This window comes from Halichoeres trimaculatus, unplaced genomic scaffold (assembly GCF_033239565.1).
Source record: "Halichoeres trimaculatus isolate MK-OKI-2021-1 unplaced genomic scaffold, fHalTri1.1 fHalTri1_scaffold_1, whole genome shotgun sequence".
NCBI lineage: Eukaryota > Metazoa > Chordata > Actinopteri > Labriformes > Labridae > Halichoeres > Halichoeres trimaculatus.
The window spans coordinates 17970517-17983594 of record NW_027437179.1 but is presented as its reverse complement, the minus strand read 5'-3'; the positions used below and the strand labels follow the sequence as shown (position 1 = coordinate 17983594).

The following is a 13078-nucleotide window of genomic DNA, read 5'->3' as shown; positions in this document are numbered from 1 at the left end:
TCCTCTTGTCCCACTGTGGCCTTAAAAGACCGCTGAAGAGGAGAGAAGAGAGTGAACTTGGTCGCAAAAAGCTTTCCATTCTGGATCTATCTACATTTTTCTGACAATACGAATGGATCATATAGGAAAGAAGAGGGCATGGTCCATTAAGTGACAAGAAGACTGTTATTGCAGACAATACTTGTTAATCCCATATATTCCTATCAATCTCAATCTCCGCCTCACTTGACAGATTTCCCTTTCTTGTCTTCTGTGCTTGATTGCAGATAATGACAGTCTTTGTCCCCAAAGCCTTCTCCTCCTGTGTGTATGAGTGTGTGTGTGTGTGTGTGTGTGTGTGTGTGTGTGTGTGTGTGTGTGTGTGTGTGTGTGTGTGTGTGTGTGTGTGTGTGTGTGTGTGTGTGTGTGACGAGATAATAGCAGAGCATGTGTCTGCCTTCCAGGCACAGGTCTGACAGGGAGGTGTGCATGTGTGTCTATGTTATGATCCTTTTACTGGGGCACCTCCCATTGCGGCCGAGATCACTTAAATCGTCGTCCCCTGCAACAGGAGGCAATTACCTCGTTATGGTGAGGCTAAGTGAAAAATCACACGGCTTTCTGAGGGGCTGACTCTGCCTGAAGGAACATATATTCATACAGCACAGGCACACACTCTTAACACGCACAAACTCAGCTCAGACAGGCTACTCTAGGAGCAGAGTTGTCGTCAGGAGTGACTATCAACCTACTTCTGGCATTAAAAGTAGGGATGTTCGATACAACTTTTTTTTTCAGACAAATACCAGTAGTTCCTCTTGAGTACCCACCAATACCAACTACTGCTACCTCTAGTATTTTTGCTAAATAAAATTTCAACAGGTGACAGATGATTTTGAACCAAGACAGCACAGTCACTCCGCCATCAAGTCCTAAATAATACACAAACAACTCTTTCTGAGTTTACCTTTTTTTTTTTCAATAAATCAACAGAAGTGCAAAATAAAACTAACGACTGTCAGAGTTTAAGTGTTTTTTTTAATAAACTTGAGTGCAAAATAAAAAAGTTTAACTGTTATCTCTCTCTTGTTCAGCCATGTTGTCTGAACAGGACCTGACGCACATTTGCGAGAGTAGAGTTGGGTACCTTTAACATTTGAAACGATATGGTACCGATGCCCTGTCCATGGCAATCGGTAGTGGAACTCAACAGTCCCAATTTTCAGCACTTTTTTGTGTTTATGTGGTACAAAATAGAGCTGAAACGATTCTTCTAATGACTTGAGGTACTCGATTACAAAAATTACTCGAGTCATTTTCTCCGCCTCGAGGAATCGTTTAATTTTAAAAAAGATCGAATAGTGGTATTTCAAATAGAGCTGAGGCCATATTAAGAGAGATTTCAGACCCCTCAAGCTACTTCTTATACAAAATAGCAACTAGCAACAAATCTAGCTTCTTTTCTGGAGTTTGGAGACTAAAGGGTCCTTCTACGAAACAGGTGCCATTTGGGTCCGCAACATTTGATGAGATGTACAAGGCACAAAAAATGTGTCAAAGTGTGTTTACAAATTTTTGAGCTACCAAAGCAAGTGCTCTTATTGACATGCTGTATCAGAAAATTCTGTTTCTTAAAGAGAAAAATTTTCATTTGAAAAATAACTGCTCTTTAACTGAACAAAAATGTATTTTATCTGATAACTCCATTAATCAATAGGATTTTCAGTAGAATACTCGAATAGTAAAATATTTGATAGCTGCAGCCCTAGTACAAAATATCATTTTTTTTAGTTATGAAATCTTAAAGTTTTCAATTTAACATATTTATTCTTCAATAACCTTGCAATGCTGTGTTCATGTCCAGTACGGAAACTCCCCTACTCTTTCACTCCCACACAGTCGCAAGGATACTTTTAGGTACCCAAACATGGAACCTTTGGATATTACGTGAATCGGAACCTGGTACTTTTTACAGAATTTGGTCGGTGCGTAATTGGAACCCATCCCTAGTTGCCATAGTGTTAAACTGCAGCAATGTAGCACCAATTACTGGCATGGACAACTTACTCAACATACGTTTTTTTGCCTTGAGTATCAGCTGCTGGTATCGGTAGCCTTCACAAGTACAGATACCTTGAAATAAGGCTCAATAAACGCTACCAAATCTGGTATTCACCCATCCCTAATTAAAGGGTCAAGAAATCCTCTCGAAGACTTTGCTTTACGAGCAAATATAGATAAGTTGAACAGTTTTATCTTGGCAGGGGTATTTGCATTGCACAAGGTCAGGGCGTAAAAGTCAAAGTTTTAAAAAATGATCAGGAAAGAACAGAACAAAGGCGAGTAACATTTGGGAGCCAAACCTGCCGTACTGGTGCTAAAGGCCAGCGCAACAAACTAAACTGGTCTCTTTTGTGTGTGTATACAAGCATGCATGTGCCTCTTCCTCAGTCACCTATGATGTTTACATAACTGAGTCCTTTGTGCCTCCTCCTCAGCTCAGGCAGCCAGATTTATTCCCCTGCCTATCAGATTAGATAAGTTTCACAGCATTTTAACACCTACTGTATAAAGTCATGCAGATAACTCTGCCCCCCCTCCTCCTCCAACCCTCAGAGGGTGGGGTGGGAGGTGTTTCCAGTGCTTAGCTCTGTTAATGCTTTCCAGAAAATGACCCTACAATCATGCAGTTTGCCAAGTCAGGATCAGAAGCCTGCAGGAACAATCACACCAAACTCAGAGGAATGCAGAGCTTCCAAATAGGCTGTCAAACTCTGAACCCACGACAAAGAACAAAACAGAAATGGCAAAAAAATTTCCATAAACTCACAGCGTACAACCTTTCCATCTGATCTGAGCTGTTTCTGTGATTAACCGCTTAGTGCAATGCTCTATTGTACAGTGCGACTAGTTTATCTAAATGGGCAGGACTGTTTGACTTGAGTCAGCTGGATTACCGTCAAAAGCTCTTACTTGAAGGTATTGAAACAAAGTCTGAGCTAATTCAAGGATGCATATTGAGCCAAATACAAATTTTCCCACCGAAGGCAAACTTTTCAGACTGTAGCTGTGCTCCCAGGTGAACATTTTGAGACAATCTTTGGAAATGTTACTTGATGTTTCAAAAGACTATTAAATAGGATAAATTTCTGACTTTCTTTTTATTGATACCCTCACAGCTGTTAGACAGTTTTTATTTTAAATGAACCAAAACAAACACACCATCAAGCACCAAGTGTCTTTAAGTGCTTGTCTAAACAGTTTTGCTATAAAATCTGAATGCTTTCTCTGATTTCTTACTTCAACATGGTCAGCGTAACCTCATTCTGTCGGCACAACTGAAGACACACAAAACAAAAGGGCAATAGAAAAAACACAAGAGCGCTGGTCTGGCACACAGACAAAGTTGCACTCCCACTTTCCAGCCCCCACCGCAACCCACACGCCTCCCAAACGCACGGTACAAACAATAACCACAACAAGGGATTGTGAAGTATTCAGCGCAGACATAAAACGACAGTTGCGGATTTCAGAAACAAACAAATAATCAACCACCTGTTGCCCTGAAGTGGTGTCACTGGATCTGAACTCATAACAAAGCAGCAAAATCAATACAGAAGTTTTATTATTATCACAGGCTGATAGCTGTGTGGAGTGCCTTGCTTTCCTCCTCTGCTTTTATCGTCATGGCTTGGATTTATGGCTGCTTTAATAAATGAGAACTCGTGACCTCAGTAACTTCTGAAACTCACACATCTTTTCATTTTTCTCATGCTTGGAAAATCAGCTGATAATCAGCAAACTACCGGAGGGATATACGAGCAATCTGAGGTATCAGCTTCATCTTAAGCCTGGCGGGAAAAGCCTTAAAAAAAGACAATGTGATAAACTCCTAATAAGCCTGTCTGACTAAGCAAACTGTCTCAGGAAGAAAAATGGGGCTCAGCGCCTGCACTAGAGCGTCATTGCTGGAGCGTGAAGCTGATCCGACATATAAAACTCATTAAAAGGCTTTAAAAAATAGCTGCGTTATGGGTGCTGTGGGAGTAGAGGAGTGATGTCATAGCATATGACACTATGCCTGTAAGTCAGCGCAGAGTCTGTGTGTGGGAGAGGGGAGATACAGGGAGGGAGGTAAAGAGCAAAGACTCACACATATGGAGATTCATCATCATTATCTTTCCTGCTTTTATCACACATAAATGCAGGGTGAACTTTGCTCGCTCTGTGTGTGAAGTGATGTCAGGGATGAGCCTTCTGTAGTCAAGCTGTGAGACAAAGGCTCTTTAATGTGGTCGATTTCAGAGCGTCATAAAACCAGTCAAATAATAACCTGAGTGTCAGACGGGCCAGGCACACACACATGCACACACACACACCAGTCTTCCTGTCATTAAGGCCCAGTTTATAGCCAGGCAACTGTAGTGAGAGTGTACACAAAGCTAACACCAGCTCCAGAGCACCCATTTTACACACAAGTCAAACAGAGGAAGGAAACGGGCAGAACAAAGCTTATATCTTATCAGCTTTGACAAAGTTAAAAGCATGAGCCGAACAACAAGATTTGCGGTAATAATGGCAAACATGATGAGCCAGATATGAAGAGAAACACTGCGAAGCGTTGGATCTTGGGAGATTTAAGGTGAGAGAAAAGTGGCTTAGCACATCAGCATATTTCACCATTTGCAATACAGCTCCCCCCTGACCCAGACACACACACACCATTACACACACGACTCAACAAAGGCTCCAGCCTTTGAAATCAGCCAGGCTAGGAGGGAGCGTGACTCAGTTTCTGAAGTTTTCCGAGGCAGGAAGAAGGGCCACATCTTGGGGCCATGTGCAGCGCCATTCTTCACGCTTCTGGTTTAGGGGGCTGCAGCCGGGGATGGAGCGAGGTACTCCAAACAAACAGGGAGAGGGTTGAGAAAAGGCTCTACACTAGCCCGGGGCAGCGCTTGAACCCACGACCAGGCCTGACGACGCCAGCATGGACACCAGAGATGATTACTGTATGCTCACACTCACACAGTCTCCAAACACACAGGAACATGCTAGTGTTTTAAACACTGGATTCTCACATGATAACAATGTGATTCGTTATAAATGGTGCCAGATTACTTCATTATGTGTAAAAGGAAATGAGTCTGTACAATCTGAAAAAAGTAATATAATGACTGCGTCTCCACATTGAGGCTTTTGTGAGGACCTGACCTTAAACTCTCCACTTCAAAGTGGACTAACAGACACTTCTTTAAACTAGAGCTGAAACAATTCCTTGAATGATTCGAAGTACTCGATTACAAAAATTACTCAAGTAATTTTCTCCGCCTCGAGGAATCGTTTAATTTTAAAAAAGATCAAAGAGTAGTATTTCAAATAGAGCTGAAGCCATATTAAGAGAGTTTTCAGACCCCTCAAGCTACTTCTTATACAAAATAGCAACTAGCAACAAATCTAGCTTTTTTTCTGGAGTTTGGAGACTAATGGGTCATTCTACGAAACAGGTGCCATTTGGGTCCGCAACATTTGATGAGATGTTCAAGGCACAAAAAATGTGTCAAAGTATGTTTACAAATTTTGGAGCTACCAAAGCAAGTGCACTTATTGACATGCTGTATCAGAAAGTTCTATTTCTTAAAGAGAAAAATAACTTTGAAAAATAACTGCTCTTTAACTAAACAAAAATGTATTTTATCCGATTACTCGATTACTCGATTGGATTTTCAGTAGAATACTCGAATACTAAAATATTCGATAGCTGCAGCCCTATTTTAAACATAGTTTGATTTACTTTCAGAGTACAATTCTGCAACAATTACCCTCCCAAAAGTGGTGAAACAACCAACTAAATATTAAAATGCACCATCTTAACAATCTTACTTGGGATGCACGATATTATCGGCACAATATCGGTATCGGCTGATTAAAGCTTAAAAACACATTTATCGGTATCGGCAGATATGAAAATTTCTGCCGATATGCACATCCGATAAGGTGCTATTCAGTTAGGATTATTAATATTTTCCATCTGAAAAATAAGCTCCTTAAATAAAATGTAGCACTTCATTTATTTGCACTGCAGAGCTCTGTGTCTGTCACCAGGTTGTTACAGTAGCTCTAAAATAATCAAATGCAACTTGGTTATGTTTAAAAATGCATTGTACATTTAAAGTTCATGTGATCTAAAGAAATTATTTTTCTGTATTTCAATACTGAATGTCTTGAGTTTGAAAAAATAATACATTTCTCATTTATGGTAAAATCAAATGTTTTTGTCTTGTTTTATGTGTGTTTCTTAAACAAATAAGACCATAAGAGTAACATATAAATTCCAGTACAGGATAGACTTAGCTTTCTTTACAGTGAAAAACACGAACCAACTTGTGATTATCGGTATCGGTTTCGGCCAAAAGGGGTTTTGATATATCGGCATATCGGATATCGGCAAAAATCCAATATTGTGCATCCCTAAATCTTACTGCATATGTACAAGTGCTGCCGTCTCAACAGAAGCTCTGATATGCCTCTTCTTTCTCCAGCATCAGAAAGAACAGAAACTGAAAAAAACGACCTGATCTTCGCACTCAAAGCTGAAGTCATTTCTTGAAAGACTGCTTGATTTCTTGGGAGAAGCTACCTCACTTGCACAGCACCTCTCACACTCCATCCAAGTCACGCTTTTTTTTTTTCCCCCCTCAAACATCGTCTCCAGATTTCCAAACTCTTACCAGATGTAGAGAATTCACAGATGATTCATCGATCAAGCCCACTTTGTAGACACCGACTTTGGGGGAGGGGGGGAGGTGAAAAAAAAATTGGCGCCCTGAAGTGTCTTCACAAAAGAGCCATCTATTCTGCTGACTGGATTCCTGCAGAATGACTTGCAGCAGCAGCTGTTTGATTGTCATTAAAGCCAGAGAGAGGCCATGAGCTCATCCCATATCTCCATGTTAATGTCACACTTTATCTGCTGTTATTAGCACAGGGGCTCAACCTTAGCTGTTTCTTGCTAATTTGTGAATAAGCCATGTGAAGTTTTGCATGAATCTCACTCTGATTCAAAAGCGTCACTTAAAATAAACCTAAACTGCTACTTTAAACTGCAACAGGAAGTTCCTTTACTTTTGCAATCCTTCTTTACACCAAACAGTCTGATAAGAGGGGAAAAAGTGAAGAGCAGCTGATTAAAATCAGCGCCAGAGATTATATCATCCTGAGGCCTTCCAACCACTTTCAAATATCTGCAAGAGGACATTCAAGTTACACCACTAGGGAAACTATAACAATAAACAAACACAGTGTAATAACCCCCAATACCACAAGATTACAAGGCTGCGTAGTTAGAAATCCCTCAGTAACCACAAGTAGCTCAGCCCTGCTGAGAGCTGCTGCTGAAATGTTCACCTGTTAAAGCAGAGGAAAGACTTTCTACAGCTCAAACATGTGAAAGAGCAGAAACACTGTGTTAAGATCACGCACACGTAGTCCTGTTCTTCTTGCTTACCCATTTAAAGATGAGATAAGGTAAATAAAGCTTCAAAAACTAAGCTGTCGTGTCCAACAATATGTGACAGTGCTGTGCTGTTTCATTTCCTCTGGCTTTGCTCGCTGTGTTAAAACATGTGTGACAGTGGTTGAGGTTTCTGACCACTGACAGGACTTTCACCAACTAGTGGAACCAGCCTGGAGGCAGGAGCGGCAGCAAACCGTGACATTGACAAAACACTTCCATGCAGCGGGCGGAAAATGTCTCTCCCCCACGTCCCCCTCGTATTCCCCCAGGCCAGGTGATCTGCAGCCCAACCCTCCGCAGACCCGTCCGCAAGCAGCCAGCTGAGCTCTGAGCTCCTGCCAGGAAACCACCGACACAAACCCATATCCTGAGGGCAGAAGCCAAAACTAACTGTTGGGGGTGGTGTTTACCAATAAGGCTGTGCTGTGAGGTTTAAGGCTATGGCTTGGGGTTTAGCTGTAGCAGAAAGTTTGGTACACGCTACATACTATGGCTAACACACTGGGAAAGTTGGGAAACCGCTGGAGAAATGTTAGTTCACAAAGAGCACCATTGAAGATCAGGCATGTCTTTGCTTTATTACCAGTTACAGAAATCTTGTGAAATAGGAACTGGACTATAATAAACAACAACAAAGACTCGCTCCATAAAAAGCACAGCTTTTTATAATTGTAAATCAGAAAAAAAAAAAAAAGGAATTTTACAATCTTGCATGAAAGACAAAGAGGCGCTGGCAAACAGACACTCTGTATCTGCTTGATCTCTATCCAACCACAGCAATCTCAGCCAAAATTAGCAATGTTCATGCTTTTATTTACTCGCAAAATCCCATTATGCCTGTGGTGCTGTGGGCAAAAATGCCTTTTATACACATTACCGGAGCTGCAAATGCGATAAGGCACCACTCTTGAGAGGGAATATGTGACTGTGTGAGGGCAAACTTGCTTTGACTGTTATTCAGCTATTCATCAATCAGAAAAAATGACAAACATCTGAGGCTGGCGGTCAGATTGTTCAGTGTGACAAGCACTGAAGTCAAACAGCAAAGGACAAGTGTGAGAAAGAAATGCATGAGTGCAGAGGGTTAAAAAGAGCCCCCCCACCATCACATGTCACATGAGGTCAAACACACGGATGAATGTGTTTTCAATGAATCAGTGTTGCAATAAGAAGTTATTGATTTCTGTTTTGTATCAGAAACCTGATATTTTACAGGTGGTGGATAAAAAGAGTTGTTCCCCCTTAAGCCTTACACCACATGACATGGAGGAGAGAAGAAGATAGGTCATTTTAAATGCTTCTGCTGCTCCTTACTAAAGTAAACATAACAAATGACTTCTTTGAAACCTCTACAGACATATGTTTATTTTCTTCCTTTTTGTTACTCTTTTGTGCTTGTGTCAGCCTGGTTTACATTATTCTGATAGTTAAGACTGATAGCAAACTTTATTGATTCCCTCCATGTTCTTCTTACTATCTGAGACCAGGTCCCAGTGTCTACTAGCTGGATAAGACTGTTACTGTGGCACTTTTCTGTAACCTTTGTCATATTAACATGTCCTTTGTAAAAGTGCAACAGTTTCTGTTTTATCTATTTCAGAGGCAGCATGCACATACACAGTTGTGAGCAAAGCAGCAGTTAAAAAACTAAAACAAAGATCTCTGAGAGTCATTTCATCCACTAAAGTGAACAAGACCTGGCTTAAGGTCCCTCTAATGGGATCACACTGGACCACATGTGGAATCGTCCATACTTGTCTCTCTGGGTTTACAGTAATCATCAGCCAATCTGGCTCATTTACAGATCGCAGAGGAATCGAGCTGGCTCTCTTTGAGTTACCTGCCAAAATGATGGGACTATCTCAAGTCATGTGGAAATATGCAACCAAGGTGTTTGAAAAGACAATTCAAAGCCATAAAGCCATTCCCTTTGAAAACAGCGAGATTGCGGGTCCTTAAATCTTGACTGATAAGGTTTGGCTGAGATAAGAGAGGCAGACTTGGAGCAATCCAAAGCTCATGCAGGGACTGTTTCTTTGCACAGACCAGAAGTTTTCAAGCAGCTGTTTCAAACAAGACATTTCTACCACATAAGTTGTCTGCTCTCTTTCTGTCCATGGGGACAGGAGACGCTGTGTGTCAACGTACTTGCATGATAAACAGCGTCTGCACTTGAACTTGCCAAAGTGGTGCTTTAGGGCAGTGAGGCTACGCCGAGCACAAATGCTGTTATTCATGTTTGTAGAGGACTTTTAAAAGTTGCATTCCTCACTTCCCAGGGGAAGACAAACCACCTAATACAGGAACCTGGGAGCCAACGAGTCTTTTGGTCTTTAACCCCACATTCCCAGAAACACACACAAAAACACATGCTGAAAATTCTGAAACAGGACGCTTAATTGTCACATTTACCACTGACACAGTGGCTGCTACGGTTAGAGCCAAAATGTAGATTTGGAGGACAGAGAGATGTGTTGTCTGTAAATAAATTGTTTCGTTTAGCCTGATAAGTGCTGAAGTTCCTTAAACACTGAGGGATGTCCCATAAAAATGCCTCAAATTGTCCCATTTCCTCAATGAGCAAGCAGACAGGGCTGCAATTGTCGTCAGGCTTGTCCTGAAGAATCACAGCTAACTTTCCAAGAAATGCTGTTAGTAAACAACGGCTGTCGACACAGAAGATGGAAATGGGGTGATACCATAAATCTGACCAAAAAATGATTTATTAGTTTAGTGATGTCAGTTTATCTTCTTCAAGGGACAGTTTGTTCACTCTAACCTGGGAAACATTTAAGAGATAAATGTGCCTTTTTATTATCTTTATTATATTATTCTCCATTACATTATTATCATGTGTGTAATGAATTAAACAGTAAATGTTCATGGTCTGATATATTGTATTGAGTTTCCCTGATTCAGTCTACTTTTGAGGTTTATTTGATTTAATTTAAGTGTATTAAAATGCATAAATAAGATGTTTCTTACATGTAGAGACTCTGACAGGAGTTAAAGTTTTTATGAGATGGTCTAAGACAAATATGCACCCATTGCATCCCTTTTAACCAAATATCCCTCCATAAATATAGCTGTTTAATCAAAACTCAAAGGCTTGAGAAAATCTATTTTTGGTCAAGCACTTTCCATTTGAGTATTGTGACACCTCTTACTTTTCTGTGGGTCACTGTGCCACAATTCAAAGTTTCACCAGAGAAATAATCTATGTGAAACTGAAATGAACCATGGAAAGTAACTGACTTAACTAAACCTTTTGTCTGCATTGCAAAATTAACACTGTGCCTCTGGTGTTTGAGAGAAAGGGGATATCGTGTTCATGAACAGACTGAACAAGATGATGTGCTTCATTGATTTGCTGAAAGTAATAACACAAGAGTTGGTTTTCTTTTACATTTAAAACCTGCTAAGAGTTGTTATGAAGGCCGAATAAGTGTAACTACTTCTACAGCTGTCCCCACCTCACTACTACGGTTAATACAAAATATTATGCAACACAAATGTACAACCACAAAAATCTCCTCTGACTTTTATAATGACACAAACTCATGATGACAAGGGGTCTGTATCTATTTCAGTCACTGAATGACACAAAAGTGTCTCTGTAATGAACTTTTTTCTTATTTTTAAACTCTAATAGCCCTTTATGGGCTGGTCAATAAATAGGAAAGGGCAAACTGAGCACTTTACTTACAAGGAGACAGTCCGGACTGGAAGGTCCACAGGCGTAGCTGTCAGCTCCAGGCCACTACAGTCCACTGAATCTTCGCTGCATGTACAGTTTTGGGCACACGGGAAGTCTGAACTCAATCCATGACTGATTAACAGTTCGAGCGATAAAATTAAATAAAAAACAAAACCAGAAACATATCCAAACCGTCCCAGGGACGCCGCCATTTTGTATCCAGTTTTAATAGCGCGGCCGCTGAGCTCTCTCCTCGTACTCACAAACTGTGAATATTAATGTACCTTCGAGGAGACTAAATGCCGTTTACACCACATTAATAGTCTTTTCGTGATACGGAGTCTAGTAAATACGGTGGTGTAGGAAAACATTTCCCATCTTAACAACAGTGATTTAGGATAGAAGTTCCCAGTCCAACTTTCTCCTCCGGTGACCGACGCGGGCTAAAAAAAATCAAAGGTGATTCACAGTTTAACGAGCAAAAGTAGCCTACGACGAACTTGCGTCGCACATAGTTTGAATTCAAGTCAAACAGAGCTTTTGTAGAGAGCTTGAACTATGCTCTGAATATGATTGCTTCTTTCGGTGACATCTGAAAACATGCAACAGCAAAATGTTAAAGGACACCGTGCCCGGACCGCTTCCAATAGAAGCGTTGAGCAATACAACAGCGCAAAGAATGGTTTAAAACTTTTCCAAACAGTTACTGTGACTTATTACGCAGTCATGAAGTGTCCACAACAGACTTGGAGACGGAGCAGATAAGTTAAGACCCGCAGAGATCGTGCCCGAAAAGTCCGGTGCTGCTCTCTCAAGCCGAGCGCTGCATATCGGCCAATCTCCGCAGTACTTCACCGCTGTAACTCGATAAATCCAACTTTGAAAAATACAAGGTCCTCTCCAGACGGACCCAACCAACAAGCTTATCAGGTGCAGTCTGTGGTCACAGAATCTCGACGATCCAACTGATAGCAAAATAGAGTCCCCCCTCCTTCCGATCGTGCACCACCACCACCATGAGTTTTTTCCTCTCTTGAGTTACTTTTTCTTTTTTGCTGGGTGATCGTTCCGAAGTCCCACGTTGGATGCACAACAGCGATTCCAAGGTCCGCCCTAGACTTTCCCTGATTGGTTGTTTCGGCTTGATGGGCGGTTTAAGTCTCAACCTCATTGGTCGTTTCGAGTTCCTCGCGCATCAGGGTGTTCGAGAGCCAGTGAGCGGCTGTCAGTCAGCGGTGGTTGACCCCGCCCATGTTTTCCACCCCGGGGTGTGAAACCGCACCACCTCCACTCACTCTCACTGCTTCTTAAAGGGACAATCACCGGGATCAGGGTCTGTAATCGCATTATAACAAGCCATAATAACATAATTGGTTTGAATGTAATAACAAAGCCATTGGAAGTGTTTGTCAGGGAGACTGAAATCAAAATTTGCATGAAAAAGAAGAGTCAAAGAGGAAGTACTTGATAATATGGGCCGTTTCCTCCGATCCTCTCACAGGTCATTTAAAAGAGAAAGTAACAAGTGTTACTTAATTCTACGGCCACATTTACAAATAAATACAGTCTTTTTTCTATTTCCATCAGTCATTCTGTGAACAGATCCGCCTCAACAAATCACTCAATTAACTGTTGCATATCATCAGCTACATGTACTCTGGTATGTGCTGTAACTTTAGGTGCTCTTAGACATATATTTATTTGATACAGCTAAACTCATACTTAAAACTGAGCCAATTGAAAATTTTACCTAGAGAATACATTTTGATTCTATGCAGAAGAAATAAAAAATACCTGTCAAAATTTCATTCACTGCAGTGTTTTCTATTTGAGTGAGCCGAATCTTTTCAAGTAGCAGTCATTTTCAGTATGTGTCACTTTAGCTG

The 13078-nt window shown here is 41.0% G+C and overlaps 1 protein-coding gene across 1 annotated transcript in view; it reads right to left on the bottom strand.

Moving 5' to 3' along the window:
* The window catches only part of lrig1 (leucine-rich repeats and immunoglobulin-like domains 1), a 37549-nt gene extending 25292 nt beyond the window's left edge, over nt 1-12257 (bottom strand). Inside the window, exon 1 of the mRNA XM_074670083.1 lies at nt 11202-12257. Within this exon, the coding sequence (XP_074526184.1) occupies nt 11202-11404 (203 nt within the window). The 5' untranslated portion in view covers nt 11405-12257. The remainder of the gene's footprint in view (nt 1-11201) is intronic.
* Between the last annotated feature and the right edge of the window lie 821 nt (nt 12258-13078).